Source organism: Simochromis diagramma, unplaced genomic scaffold (genome assembly GCF_900408965.1).
Source record: "Simochromis diagramma unplaced genomic scaffold, fSimDia1.1 OVJJ01000402.1, whole genome shotgun sequence".
NCBI lineage: Eukaryota > Metazoa > Chordata > Actinopteri > Cichliformes > Cichlidae > Simochromis > Simochromis diagramma.
Window position 1 is genome coordinate 6172559 of NW_024386972.1, and position 15712 is coordinate 6188270.

At 39.8% G+C, this 15712-nt stretch overlaps 1 protein-coding gene across 3 annotated transcripts; it reads right to left on the reverse strand.

The window, feature by feature from the left end:
• Nucleotides 1-646: 646 nt before the first annotated feature.
• Nucleotides 647-11635, reverse strand: LOC120738224 (V-set domain-containing T-cell activation inhibitor 1-like). 3 transcript variants are annotated; one of them, XM_040039414.1, is made up of 5 exons: nt 11152-11454; nt 6749-7102; nt 6281-6640; nt 3941-3984; nt 647-1703 (listed from the first exon to the last, which is right to left on the reverse strand). In XM_040039414.1, exons 1-5 carry the CDS (start codon nt 11222-11224, stop codon nt 1686-1688), a joined length of 849 nt encoding a protein of 282 aa, XP_039895348.1. In that variant the 5' UTR covers nt 11225-11454; the 3' UTR covers nt 647-1685. The 3 variants fall into 3 exon arrangements, with proteins under 3 accessions (XP_039895348.1, XP_039895349.1, XP_039895346.1); XM_040039412.1 differs by lacking the exon at nt 647-1703 and adding an exon at nt 11508-11635 and having other exon boundaries at nt 3642-3984; nt 11152-11240; XM_040039415.1 differs by lacking the exon at nt 3941-3984 and having other exon boundaries at nt 11152-11452.
• Nucleotides 11636-15712: the final 4077 nt, after the last annotated feature.

Consider the following 15712-nt stretch of genomic DNA (forward strand, 5'->3'; position numbering starts at 1 on the left):
CTTTCCCAGGGAGGCTGAGGAGTGTGATCCCCCTGTAGTTGGAACACACCCTCCGGTCCCCCTTCTTAAAGATGGGGACCACCACCCCGGTCTGCCAGTCCACAGGTACTGCCCCTGATCTCCACGCAACATTGCAGAGGCGTGTCAACCAGGACAGCCCTACAACGTCCAGAGCCTTCAGGAACTCGGGGCGAACCTCAACAACACCAACACATGATAATTATTACTGTAATTGATCACTGAAGCCTAACGATGTGTCGTGTGTGTCGAAGCTCCGAAGCGTGTGTCGGGTAATCTCAGGTTGTTTTTGTGAAGCACGTATCGAGGCACGCTTTGATTACGTATGCAGTGACGCTCGAGGCCTCGCGGGCAGTCCGTATCACGTGACTGATTCAGGAACTGGTTTTCTGGTGTGTGCCAGATTCGAAATCAAATGGGCAGAAAAACACAGCTGATTTCCCCATCACATTGTGTTGTTGAATTTGATTACGTACGTGCTACATAGTTGAGCTTCTTCTTCAATGTAACCAGCAAGGAAGAGCTTTTTTTTTATATCTCATCTCTCCTAATAAAGTATGCACAGAGTAATAAATATCACAAATGATAAGAACCATAATATAAATAAACAACACCACAGATCCTATAATCTGATTTCTGTCTTTTAGTTTATTAAAAACTGAAGCACCACACACTAGTTTGTGTCATTATCCAGATGTACATAAGCATGCCAAAACGTTGTCCTGATAGTTTCCACTTTCTTTTGTATCAGACATCTGATGGTGTTGACAAAATACCATACTTTCTCTCATAACACATGTTTTTCTGACAGAAGCCATCTTGTTTTTCATCATTTGCTTATGGCCTCAACAATCTACCTAAATGAGGCTGTTTTTACAAGAAAAAATAATCAAATCTTGAATTACATCGACTTGATGCACGAGTTTAATCACTTAAAAAATATGTAAAAATAAATTTTCAATTGCATATTTTGATATAAGGTATTGACTTTAATACTTAGTGACGAGAGCCATGATGTTTAATTTTACATTACTTTTAAATTTTTTTCTGTATTTTAATATTATCACACCTGCTTCTGGACAATGGATTTTTAAGGTACTGGTAATGTATTGTACCATTTAAAATAAATATATATTTATAAAAAATGCAAAATCATAGTTTTGTTGTATAAACATTGCCTTGGTTTGTCTTTTAGGCAGTTGGGTTAACACTTGTATGCATATTTTTAACCACAAAATTGGGTTTTATCTGCTGGACATGTTTTGTCCCTTATCTCAAGAATCACTGGTTTATTAAAAAGTGAAGCGCCACACAGTTTGTGTGATTATCCAGATGTACATAAGCATGATTACACAGTTACACAATCATACCAAAGCTCTGTCCTGATAGTTTCCACTTTCTCTTTTGTATCAGACATGCTGAGACAATATTCGTAATAAATAACCATGAAAACAATTTATTTATTCAGTTTAGAGGTTTACACATCCCATCATTACAATCAAAGAGCCTTTTTCACTTGAATCGTCCACTTGATGGCGCAGTAGAGCAAATGAATCATCACAATGCTTTGAACCATGAGTCGACCAGTTGGATGGAAACCTTCAGTTCCTCACGAGGCTTCATCTTACCATCACTAGGAGTCATCATCTAATGACACCTTCCCTACTTCAGTAGAATGCCAGGACCTAGAAAGGAAGAGGGGAGAGCTTAGTGCAGGACGAGCAAGCTAGGTAAGGAAGCAGTGTGTACAACAGTGTTTACGGCAGCTTGAAATAAGCTGCATTAATAAGGCCACAAGCATCACAGCTAAACCACTGTGTGTGTGTCGTGCTAGGTACCCCTGTAACACATCTCTTGCTAAACAGTTTTTGGACTAACTTGTGCACTGCAGCCAGAGCTTTGTTAGACTGCTAACTGACATATTAACAGTTTTCTTTATATTGACGCAGAGCCAAAGGTCACACTATGAGTATCTTACATTATTATTATTTTGTCAACAGAGAGATTGTCTGAGGACTATGATGACATTACGCAGGTAACCACTGAACATCAGTTCTGAGCCTGTGCTCCATCAGTTAGATGGTGGCTCTCAGATCACTGTAATTGAATTACGTGTGCCACTATAATATATATAAATATATATACTATAATACCTGGTTGTTTGTGTAAACTTCGTACATAAATTTTATTTGTTCTGTCAGCTCACATTCTCTACATGTCAGTCTGAGGGAAAGCGCTGATCCTGATGTTGGTGTGTCAAATTTGTATTTCACCAGTTGACATCACATGCGTACCTTTAGAATGTGGTAGTAAACCCATACAAGGTCCTCTCTGCTGCCTCGTACTCGAATCAGAGTTTGATCGATGTCAAGTGATCTATTGATGTCAAATCACAAGATTTGATATATCAAAAATCCTTGTACATCGAATCAGAGTGTAATCGATGTCAAGTGATCTATTGATGTCAAATCACAAGATTTGATATATCAAAGATACTTGGATATCGAATCAGAGTTTGATTGACGACAAGTGATCTATTGATGTCAAATCACAAGATTTGATATATCAAAGATCCTTGTACATCGAATCAGTTTGATCGATGACAAGTGATCTCCATCCATCCATTCGCTTCCGCTTATCCTTTTCAGGGTCGCGGGGGGCGCTGGAGCCTATCCCAGCTGTCATAGGGCGAGAGGCAGGGTACACCCTGGACAGGCCGCCAGTCTGTCGCAGGGCTAAAACACAGGGACAGAAAACCATTCACACTCCCATTCACACCTAGTGGCAATTTGGATTATCCAATTAACCTATCCCCACAAGCTGCATGTCTTTGGACGGTGGGAGGAAGCCAGAGTACCCGGAGGGAACCCACGCAAACTCCACACAGAAAGACCCCGGTCTGATGGTGGAATTGAACTCAGGACTTTCTTGCTGTGCGGCAACAGTGCTAACCACCGTGCCACCGTGCTGCCCTATTGATGTCAAATCACGAGATTTGATATATCAAAGATCCTTGTACATCGAATCAGAGTTTGATCGATGTTTGATGTTTTAGAGATACTTTTGATTTTACATAACACTATTTAAAAATTCTAGTAATATCAATTTGATATAGATATTGTTATGTTATTATATGCTGTATGTGTTTTTACTTTAGGTCTCTCTAGGAAATGTGATTTGAATCTTAATGAGATTTTTATATGGATAAATAAAGGTCTAATAATATAGTAAAGATTAATTATAAATTAACCTGAGTAGCGAAAGACCGCGGTAGGTTTGAAAATGATTTGTCGGGAGTCCGGTGTTCTCACCGGCTCTGGTGAGCCTTGAACCCCGAACACCAGCTATCGAGCTTGGTGGGTAACAGAAGACGTCGGAGCGCTTTTGAAAATATGTGGTGTCTTGATAAACTGAGCAGATATTTTAGGTTTACACAGCTATATTCTCGCCTGAAAATATGTTAAACATTTATTTTGTGACCCAGAAAGAATAATAAGAGTAATATTAAAACTAACTAGCTGCTGCCATTGTTGTAAACTGAGCAGGGCCGCACTATGAATTCTGGGACACAGTTTCTTCTTCTTCGGGGTTTAACGGCAGCTGGCATCCTTGTACATGCAGTGCTGCCATCTTCTGTTTCAGTCCGTTATTACCCTCTTAAATCCTACTACTTATTCCTGCGTCTTTTGGGATCTTACGAAGCTTCAAACGACGCGTCGACTATTTAATTAGTTGTCGATGATTTTGATAGTTGACGTAATCGTGGCAGCCCTAATATCAACGCAGAGATTGTTCAGTAAACTTCATTTCCTACTTCATCAGTCAGAGGAGTAGGAAGTGGGGGATTATTTTTGTTCTTTTTTTTACAGATCAAAATAACAGCCACAAGAGCTGGTACAAGAAACAAAACAAAATATATCACTTTATATCTAATGACTCCATCCTCTGTGTCTCCTCCTGTCTGACCTGCAGGTGAGAAACAGGTGTGAGGTGTCAGCTGTCAGGTAGGTGATGAGTGAAGAACAGAACAGAATCCATTTCCTCTTCAAACTGCTGTCAGACATTATCTACTGCACTCTGATCACATCACTCAGACCAGCTGCTTTCTACAAAGTCTCATCAACAACATCTTTAGACACAAACATCAAGTCTAAGGAGCGTCTGAAGAGCGTGCTTGAAGACATTTCACCTCTCAACCGAGAAGAGTGTCCCCCCAAAAGGGACATGGATCCCCTAATGATCCTCTACCTAATCACAATAGCCAAGGTGTAAAAACAGGTGTAGGTCACAATCAGCCAAGGTTTCAGGTGAGTTCATTGTGAAATCTAGCCCCATAAGACCCTAGTCCTATTATGAGAGGTCAAAAGGCCCAGGATGTGCGTAGGTGTTAAGGTGTCTGGGAAAGGATCTCAAAACTGAATTATAGATGGCAGACAGTTGGTGACAGACAGTTTTTCACTATGGCTGAATGTTAAATTACTGTTTGAAGAGTTGAGTGAGAGATCTGATTTTTGTAGTTTTGTCCATTTTGGAAGTTTTTTGTTACTTTTCTAAGTGAATACCAAAACGGCCTTCTGGGCCTTCTTTTGGGACTTCTGAATTGATCTGAATTCCTTTTAGATTATTGAACATGTTGCACAACACATATAATTACATGTTACATGTGTTGGAAATATTTGATTAACCTTGGATAATGTTTATTACTCTTGCTAAATTACTTTACTTTGATGGGACCCATGCAAATGGTTTTCTATAACATTATTTTTGAATGAAATTCATTATAAGAATCAAATGTTATGACTTTGGTTATTGGTTTATTGGCTGTTATATAAAATATGACATTAATTATTTGACTTTTGTATTTATGGATTTATTTTTCAATTGTAATGGCAGTAGAACGCTGTTCCAATTTAACTGTGAATGCTAATTTATGTTTTTAACCTTGATTAAGTCAGAGTTTTTTCCCCATTATCAAACCCCTGATCAGCGCAGGATGGCGAGCCACCTGACCACCGCTGTATTGCGGTAGGACTGATAAATCTATATGAACTGATAAATGGACTTCAACTTCCTACCTGTTTGGAAACACGGCTTATTGCAGGTCAACTAAACTGAACTGACTAAACCTTGTCCAACTTCCTCTTGGGACTAAATTAGTTGTTTTGTATTATTATTATTATTATTATTAGTGTTATTATTATCACTATCATTGTGTTTTTTTATAATATATATGCTGTTGGGAATAAATAATTTTTCAGTGCCTCAATAATGCTATGCTTATTTATTAATAAGTGTTATGAAGTTATATAGTGTAGTATTAAGTCGACACAGCCCTGAAAAATAAAGGCATTAGACCATGTGTCCTTGGGGAGTAGAAAGCTGCAGGCTCTTGCTCACGCTTGCCTGGGAAAATTAGACAAGAGGGGGCTGTCTCTAGTGGAAAGTTACTGAGACACTGTTGTTTAGACTAGAATGAGAGAGCTTCTGTAATAAAACTGTTAGGGGCACATCACCAATTTGAGATCTGCGGCAACGTGTCATGCAGGACGCATCTCCCTTCTAGAAGTAATAAAGTGTTGAATGGTCTACTGAGCAGTGTTTTGTCTTCCATCGGATGCCTCTGAGGAATCAAAAGAACTCGGTGAAGTGTTGATATTTACAATGTATATATATTTTTCTTTTGTTTATCTGTCTATAAATTTCATCTCACCATAAGATACATAATACATGTATATTTGAGCTCTACTTCTGTTGTTTGTATTTTATCCGCACACTCAGGCTCCGTAGTCGAAGCACTTCTGACTAGCTTATTATAAAGCTGCAGTCAGGCTGATCCTTTACTGCGTTACATTGTGCCATGCGTTTATAAAGTGGCTGTTTGGTTTCTCCAATTTAGAGGTCTGAGCATTCCTCGTTACATTGTACAGTATACACTAGGATTTACGTTTGTGATTAGGAGTTCTGTCTTTGGGAAGAACCAGTTTTCTTCTGGGTGTGTTGCTGGGTCTGAGGTACACTGGGATGTTCTCCCATCGGGCTTAAGTATGGGACTCTCCGCCATTTGAACCTAGAACTGAAGAAGCTTCTTGGATGAGAGGTGAGACATCTTTAAGCAACGTAAAGAAGTCCAAATGCTTTTCTTTCCAAGCTCCTTAGATTATGATAATCTGGATGACTGAAAACCTTCACAGACAAACAAACATCAACAACCAGGAAGCAGCTTCACCTCTGATCACACTTACACTCAACTCTACTCACTCACCTGGACGAACAACATGAAGGTTGACAACACTGATGAGGTCACTATCCAGTTTTGCTCTCCTTCTGTGTTTTGCTCCCTTCATGAAGACGCAACACATGTATGTTCCAGTGTCATTAATTGTCACATTGTTCAGAATCAAAGACACATCTCCATCCTTCATCTGTCTGTCCTGCAGATCCACTCGGTTCTTAAAAGATGAATGCTGGTCATCTGGAATAAACTTCTGGTCCTGGTAAAAAAATACATTTTCTTTCCCCAGATCAGTTCTGCTCCACTCTATAACCACACTGGGATCACTGTTGAGGTTTGGAACTTGACATGGCAGAATGGCTGTCTGTCCAGCTGTCGTGTTTATCTGGACTGAAGGACAGGAAACACCACAGAGCAGAGAGGTTAAAAACGTCATAGAAAACATCAGCAACTAGGAAGCAGCTCGTTTTTTGATCAAAAACAATTGTAATAACTCACCACGAGGAAGAATCTTTAGCTCTATGGTACAGGTGTGCTCTGTTGCTCTCTCCCTCTGGTTTGCTCCTCGCGTGACGACATGGCATTCATATGTTCCACTATCAGCAGGTGTCACGTTGTTCAGAATCAAAGATACATCTCCATCCTTCTTCTGCCTGTCCTGAAGATCCACCCGATTCTTAAAAAACGGATGCTGATGATCTGGAACAAAGTGCCCATCCTGGAACAACAAGGCATAACCTGCCCCCAAATCAGATCTGATCCACTCTACAACTATGATGGGCTTCTGATTGCTGTGAGCTCGACATGGCAAAGTGATGTTCTGTCCAGACTCAGCTGTGATGTTTATCTTGTCTGAAAGAAGAAATAAAAGAGAGGTAAAAGTGAGAGAGAGAAAATAGAGATAAAGCTAATGGTATCCATTTAAAAAAAAATCCAATGTTGCCTTGTTCTCGAGTTACCGCACTCACAAGATTTTTGGAAAACTTGACTTCTGACCAAGGTCTGGTCAAACTCATCTTCATTCTCACATTCACATACTTCATTCTCCAGGCCGCTGCTCACCTGCCTAACCAGTTGACAACAATACCCCATCAGCCTTTTAAAGCTGAGGCATCAGTTTGAAAGTCCTCTTTCTCAAGTTATCTTGTTCACAAGGCTGGGTGTGGGGTGCACAAAGGTAAAGTTTATGCAGACTAGAAATAAGGAGCCTGATGTAAGAGTATAGGTAATGATTATTCCAATGCAGTGTTTGTGTATTATCTCGAAAGTAAGAGTCACAAGGTGCAAGCAACACAAAAGTTTCTGGCTGATACAGCCATGTATGGGCAGATTAAATGTATCATATCAGAACAGACTTTATGGGGAAAACTTATCAGACTCTTCTTAGCAAAACTGGGATCAGACATGAGACCTAAGAACCACACACAAAAGAGTACTGCTAAGTAGGGATGGGTATTGATAAGATTTTCACGATTCCGATTCCATTTTTGATTCTGTTTAACAATTCGATTCTTTATCGATTCTTTTTAAAAAAGGAGAACACTAAGGTCGATTAGCTTAGAACTTTGTTTTATATCTTCTCTTTGAACAAGATAGAAATTTAGGAGTAACATGGCCTTACAAACCCAACAGTGAGATCTGAAGAGATCCACAGCCTACGGCTCTTCAATGGGGTGTCACAGGGTCCCAGGAAAAAAAATTGTAAATGTAAAATAATAAAATAAATATTCTTCTGTAGCAATAACAAAGTATAACATGAATTATTCTGTAGCAATTACACAAGAATATCCAGTAATGTCCCTGCCTACAATTAAACACATTCACTTACTGAAAATCATCTGCTGTGGCAAATGGGTGCAAGCCTTTTACCACAAACTTAGTCACTGCTCGGTGACATTCGTCTATCCTGGCCTGAAAGGAGACGCTACCGGCAGACTGCAGCGAGAACTGCCAGCATCTGAGCCAGACTCTGTCTGTCTCTCTCATCATGGTCACCTAAATGCACAGTAATGGCAGGTTTTGTAATAACGCAGATCACGCTAACATAATATGCACTGTTAGTTGATTATTTACCTGCCGCATTAACGGGAGAGGATGTGCAAACGTTACCGCTGCTGCTGGGTTGAGATTCACGAGTCCGTGAAAAACACGACATTGATTTAAGGTCATCGTGTGTTTTGTGAGCAAATGCTTTTGCATATTTGTAGTGTTTCCTCCCTTAAATGAAATATCTACTTCGCAAGTATTGCAAGTTGCCCTGTTGTCACCTGTTCTCGTAAAGTGTAACCAAAGTTTTGAGCGTTTGAGCCGCTTAGGCGCCGTGTTTCCTGCCAGGTAAATGACGCTCCGCAACGTGGTGGCGTCATTCGGGGCGACTGGAGTCGATAAATCGCAAAAATGGCAAACAATTCCAAGGAAATGAAACAGTGGGAACCGGTTCTCAACAAGAACCGGTTTTCGATGCCCATCCCTACTGCTAAGCAAAACTGGCGTACAGTCTTTGACGTGGCCAGATGTATGCTTATAGAGAGAGAGTTACTTAAGGAGTTTGTATGCAGTACAAACAGCAGCTGTGGTGAGGAACAGATGTTTTAACAAACTCACAAAATAGACACCGTATTTGATGCTGACAAGAAGAAAGCCAAAACTTTTCAAGATGCAAACATTTGGAACAGCATATTATGTTTATAAACAGAACAAGAGAAAACTAGACTCAAGGTGTGCAAAGGGAATGTTAGCTGGAAATGACAACAATATTTCAGCATTCTGGGTCTTTTATCCTAACAGTGGGAAAGTGCTCAGCCACAGACTCGTCATGTCTGTGATGAAAACAACTGTGGGAAGACAAACACAAACTGACACGATGCCATGTGATAAAGATGACTTTGAGATATAAAATAGGACTAAAAAGTTGAAGTCAGAAGATGGGTGTAGACTTTGAAGAAACTTTCTCTCCCACTGCTTATCTGACCACTATCATGGTGTCTATGCAAAGAGCAGTACAATTAAACATGGTTTTACATCAGATGGATGTTAAAACTGCCTATCTACGCACACCACTAAATTGTGAGACATACATGAAACAACCAGAGAGCTAAAAGGTAGCTGAATGTGATGCAAATGAAAGGTTGAAATAGTAACTGTATGGGCTAAAACAATCAGGCAGAAGCTGGAATAAGATGTTACATGAACATAAGAGTGGGAACAACTTTGTGCTCCTCAATTTTATGGTTACACATGAACAACAAAGAATGAAAAGGTAATCTTGATAAAATGGGTAAATGACCTGATCATTGACGCCAGCAATAACAACACACTGATCATTGTGAAGGAAATGTAGGCAGGAAAATTCTAAATGAAAGATTTGAGTTAACTGAAACATTGTATTGGTATTGATTTTGACCAGAGAGATAACTATGTGAGGATGTGACAGAAAAAATAAAAATATGTGGGGAAAAAAAATCCTTGAAAGGTTTCATATGCAAGGTTACAAAGCTAGAGCGACACCTTGTGAGCAAAAACTGAACTACACTGATGGTGTAGAAAAGATGAACGATTTCCAAAGGTACAGAGAGGCCGTCTGATCAGTGCTGCAATAAAACCAGAGTTCTGAGCACATAGTGATACAGATTGTGGGGCTGATGTAACAGACAGAATGACACAGCAGAACTGGTTACTGTATAGGCCTGACTGTGAATGATCATCAGCAAACCACTGTGTTATTATCCAGCTGTGAAGCTGAGTACATGGCCTTAGCTACAACTGTACAAGAGAGTATGTACTCATACAGCTGTTCGAAGGTATCGATGGACCTATGCACCACCTAAGATTTATGAAGACAACCAGGGTGTGATAGCATTGGCAATGAATCCTTTAACCAGACAGAGATGCAAGCATAGTGACATAAACTATCACTTTACAAGGTCAACTGTAAATGAAAGGAAAATTATTTTGGATAGCTGTCCAATGGATGGATGTGATGACAAAACCTGCTACAAAAGTTAAGTTGTTTAAATTTGAATGGTTCATGTTCATACCATGCATAAAAAAGTTTTATATGATACTGGGTGAGAAACCTCCTGTTTTTAGGAGAATTACAAAGTGAGAGCAAGTGGAGGTGTTAGATTAAATATGCTCTAAACTGTAAGAAGGACTTTCTTTAGTATTTTCTAGACACAGACAATGTTTGAGCTGATGTAGAGAGCATATAAGAAATGGAAACAGCCAATAAAATCATTGTTTGGCATGTGACGTGCATGTGGCTGTCAATAAAGTTACTCAGTCTCTCTCTCTCTCTCTCTCTCGGAGCGATGTTAAGTCTAAAAATGGCGGAAGGCTGTTGTGTGTTTATTCCTCCGTAATAATCCTCGGCGCAGTCTCGATATTTACACCAGAATTCCTGCGCATTTCTCCTTCGCTAACACTTTCAAATAAGAAAATATGAATGCTGCTGATTTATCGCACAGAGCGGTAAAACAAAGATTTTAATTAGTTAATTATTTTAGCACTGAGCGCGCTTCAGTGTTGCTGTGAAGGTGGCGGCAGCACATCAGCGCTCTGAAACCATTTAAACATAAAAGCTGATTGTCCCACCGCCAAACGTGGAAATCACTCGTTTGCAGAACAAAGTCAGATGAATGTGACTGATTGAACACATATGTGTGTGTTCTGCGTTCTTGTAACTGCGACAGCAGTAGAGTAAGGGCGTTTCCACACCTAAAGCTCGTTTACTCTGGTCCCAATCCCAGTTTCTAAACTGGTGGTTTGGTTTGTTTTCACACAGAAAAATCAAAGTGAACTCCAAACAAAATGCGTCACTACAAACAACGTGAACATGTCTGCAAAAGGTTCCGTCAGAACAACATTTAAATCAGATTAGATTAAAACAAACTGTCACTTACCATCGGAGCCTGAGGCGAGAGTCACAGAGAGTATGATCCACGGCACAAATCCTGCGCGGAAGATGTTACACATGTTCCCGGTGACATCTCTATAAACATCAAACAAAGTTTCCAAAGTTTATTCCAAATACAACTCCATGTTTCAGCTTCTGTTTTACAGCGTACCGGAGGATCAATACTAGGCTGCGTATTGATACTGAAACTTTAGATTTGTAAGTTCCTGCTCTGAACTTGATTTGGATGTTCGAAACTCAATTTTTAACGTCACTGATTTGAGCTAAATGTGTATTTTGTTATCAAAAGAGGACACAGAAGGAGACGAATACAATACGAAGAAACTCCAGTGTAAAAAATACCTGATATGGGAACTATGTATCCTTCCGCTGAGACGCCTCCTCCTGGGATCACCTCACGGCACGTAGCGGAGTCTTACAAATGCTTTTGTTCGAGTTGCGTCATTTTTTTTTCTATTCCCGTTCAGTTTTCTGACTCTTTGGCGACTCACAGTTGTTGTTGTTTTGTTTGTTTAGTTTCGTGTTGTTTTGTGTTGTTGGGGGGGGGGGGGGCTGTAAGGAAATTATTGATCAGTGATCAGATTAGTGGTCAACATACAGTTGCAAGTTTTTCAGCCTCAGTGGGAAGTCATTAAAGCAGAGAGGTGCACTCGATTAAGCAGTATTCAAACAACGTCTCAGCCAAACCGCTTTCAGCTACAGGAAGATGCAAGCTGTTTCCACGAAACTGCAACACGATCAACACAAGTCACGTTAAGATAAACATTAAAGTCATTGGTATTCAGGTTCAAAAAGAAAAGTTTGCTCTCTGATCTCAGAGGCATCATACTGTCAGTGAAGGCATCGCACAAGTACTGACATGTTTTCATTCATGTGGATTTATTCTCTGCGGATTCCTCAGTTAATTCAGCCACTCACAATTTGTTTTAACAGTCAATGAGGGCATCAAATTATTCCTTTATAGTTAGTTATCATTCTGTTTGACCCTTTGAACGCTTTCTCAAAGCTTTATCAAACAGACGAACCATTGCTTTCACTGATAAGCACAACAATGACATCATGTCACGGAAGAAGAGGAGGAGGGCTTGAGTGACTTTGAACTGGTCAGTGTTGGAGTTAGAGTCTTACAAATGCTTTTGTTCGAGTTATATCATTTATTCATTTTTTTCTGTTCACGTATAGTTTTCTGACTCTGTGGTGAATCACAGTTGTTGCTGTTGTTTAGTTTTGTTTAGTTTTTTGTTGTCTTGTGTGTATGCCCCCCAAATATGCCCCCTACCTCTGCTTTGACCCCTTCCTCCACCACCCTCCACCTTGTGATGAGACTGGTCTGTCAGCTGGTTATGTTCTGTCCATACGTCATCTCCACTCTCCTTGTGGTGTCTTTATATCGACGCAGAGCCAAAGGTAACTCTCTGAGTAGCTTTGGTTATTTACTAAGCTCGATTGCTTTTCCCTGATTTAAATATGTCTTATGATTTCATGTTACAGGAAATGACCCTACCATCTCCTTGGAAACAGCAACCAATGATGAGGAGAGATGATCTGAGGACTATGATGATATTGCCGAGGTGACCACTGAGCATCCGTTCTAAGCTTATTCTCCATCAGATGGTGGTTATCAGGTCATTGTGACTAAATGATGCCATAAAAGTTATCATAATACGAGGCTTTGTTTTTGTGAACTTTTAAATAAAGTTTTGATTGTTCTGTCAGCTCACATCCTTTTCTTCTTTTTTAATGTGTCAGTTTGACAGAAAGAGCTCGTTGATGTTGATGTGTCACATTTTTATATTATAGGTTTTATGTTAGCGTCAATGAGAAGGAAGATATGCAGGCTTGATCAACAACAACATAAGTACATGTCAGCAGTTAAGATGATTATGGTAGTAAACCCAAACAGGCTCTGCTGCCTTGTATGTTTGGCAGAAATAGAAAACTACTAATGTCACATCATTAATAACAAATTGATTACCAAAGTCAGAAAAATAAATCAAATCAAAACAAAACAAAAAAATAAATAAAAGAATAATATCTCAAAAAAAAAAAAAAAAAAACCAAACACCTGTGAGATATAGAAAAACACAAAGTTGTGCTGGCCATGGAGCTGTTTGCATTTTGCAAAATGCATTGGCGTAGTAAAAGATTTGTTCTAGTGGCTCAACCATGCAGCCCATTTTTCTTGAAGTGCCTCCTGTTTGTGCATCTTGAGACAGCCACAGTCAGTTTTTTGGCCCAACTAACCGAGGCTTGGTTTCTACAGCAGAACTTCCAGGGTATGTAAACTTTAGATTGTCATAATTTGGGTATTTTCTGTTGTCATTATGATTTAAAAAGATCAAAAATAACCACATGTGAAAGTAAGATTTTTATATTATCTCATATTCTCTGAAAAATATTTCCAAAATCACAAATTCTGCCAGGTTATGTAAACTTATGAGCACAGCTGTACCTCTGCTTTCTGCACAGTCCCCTGGCAGTAGGTTGAGTGAATATAACAATATCCAGTCAGCCAATCACATGACAGAAGCTCATGAATGTTGTCACCTAGTGATTATCAAGAACCCTGCATGGTAAGAATCAGAATGGAGAAGAAAGATGATGCAAGTGACTTTGAACATAGGATGGTTGTTTGTGCCACACAGCAACCGAAGTATGCAGGAGAGCATCTGTGAAAGGACAGATTTTACACCTTGAATCAGATGGGCTACAACAATGTCATGGAAGCATGGATCCATCCTTCCTTGTATCAGCAGTTCAGGTTGATAATGGTCATGGTGTAGAGGTATGGGCCGTATTTTCTTGGCATACCTTTGTACCCTTCCTTGAACACGAAAATGAGTTCACTGCACTCAGATTGTCTCAGCAGTCACCAGATCTTAGTCCAACAGACGACCTTTGGGATGTAGTTGAATGGGAGAAAGACAAATGTGCAGCAACTGTGTGATGCTATCATGTCAATATGACTGAAAAATGTTTCCAGCATCTTGTTGAATCAGTGCCGTAAAGAATTAAGACAGTTCTGAAGGCGAAAAATGGGGTCCAAACCAGTACTAGTGAAGTGTAGCTAATGTAATGGCCTATAAATGTATAACCTAGAATAATTGCAGATCTTTTTGCCTGTTTACATTCTTGCACTTTGTTGGTCTTGTTAACCCTGTATCATCTAGCATCACAATCTAAATTGATGATTACAGGTTCAAAAAAAATTAACTGTGGGTAAAAGTGTAATGAACCGCTGATCTGTACCATAAGTCATCCTTGCGGGGGTTGTCGGAACTGTATGCGCAATCGCACTAAGGACAGATGTGCTCAGAGGCATGCCCCGTAACGTGTATGGAGCAGTCTGTTGCGGCAGGAATAAGTTGTACAAAGTCCATGTAAGTTACGATAATACTTTGATAAGTATGATAAGTGTGTTTCTAATGTAAGGTATGTTGCTGCATTTGTATTGTGAGCTATCTGAAAACCTTTTTTGTTCTGTACTTACGTTACTTACGTCCATGTGCTATTTTTTAGCTTAGACATGTGTGTCATGCAAGGTAGCAGCACCCCATGAGAAACGGGCCGCAGTGTTTAAGTGTTCACCGGAGTTTTGCACCCTTGGCAAGCGGACTGAGGTATGTGATGAGAGGTGATCTGTTGTTATATTTTATTTAACCGAACTGTGTAACCCCTTGATGCTGTTTGAAGTAACCCCTTTTGTTTTATTTAATCTGTGACTGTATATCTCAGAATTACTTGTTTGAACTTACCTGAATTAACTTAAGCTCATTGTTGTTACTGCTCATTGTTATAGTTCAAAAGGACTGTACGGGTATCAATTTTTTCTTATTTTATAGTTTTCACGGTGCTCAATGTCCAGAGAATGAGCCGTGTGTGGTGAGGAAATAAATGGCTGCACCCATTAGAGACTCTTCTGTCGTTCTTGATGCCAAGGGCTGCTACAAAAAGAGCATGTGGGTGTAAGAAATGAAAGACAATTCTGGCAAAAATGACAGTCACTGTAACAGATGAATTTAATTTTCTTTGGGATGGCATCCATTATATTTTGCAGAAATTTACATGGTTTTGTGACTTTGTTGTGGCTATTTTTTTTTTTTTTTTTTTTTTTCGTGTAGTGTTGGCAGGAAGACCGTGACAGGTCAACCTGTATGTAGCCGTTCCTGTTTTCTGGATAAAACAAAGACTTTAGAAATGTGTGTCTCCCACACTGATGACTAGAACTAATCACAGTGTTGGTTTTTGTCTCAGTAGGAGAAGTTTTATCTGTTTCTGACAGCAAGTCTGTGGTTAAAGCAGCCTGTAGTTTGTCTCTGTGTTGAGGTGGATCAGTGATCCTGCAGAGTCCTGTCCTCCCTGTGATGGAGGGAGATGACGTCACTCTGCTCTGTAAAACAAAGACCACTCCCTCCAACCTCCCAGCTGCTTTCTATAAAGATGGCTCCCTCATCAGGAAGCAGCCTACAGGTCACATGACCATCCAGCATGTTTCCAGGTCTGATGAAGGCCTCTACAAGTGTGACATCAGCGGTCATGGAGAGTCT

Coding starts and splice junctions, on each gene's coding strand:
- LOC120738224 (XM_040039412.1), bottom strand. CDS start 11,224: ATGTGTAACATCTTCCGCGCAGGATTTGTGCCGTGGATCATACTCTCT. Junction 7,103..11,151: donor TCTCGCCTCAGGCTCCGATG/GTAAGTGACAGT, acceptor TTCTTCTTTCAG/ACAAGATAAACATCACAGCT. Junction 6,641..6,748: donor GCTAAAGATTCTTCCTCGTG/GTGAGTTATTAC, acceptor CCTGTCCTTCAG/TCCAGATAAACACGACAGCT.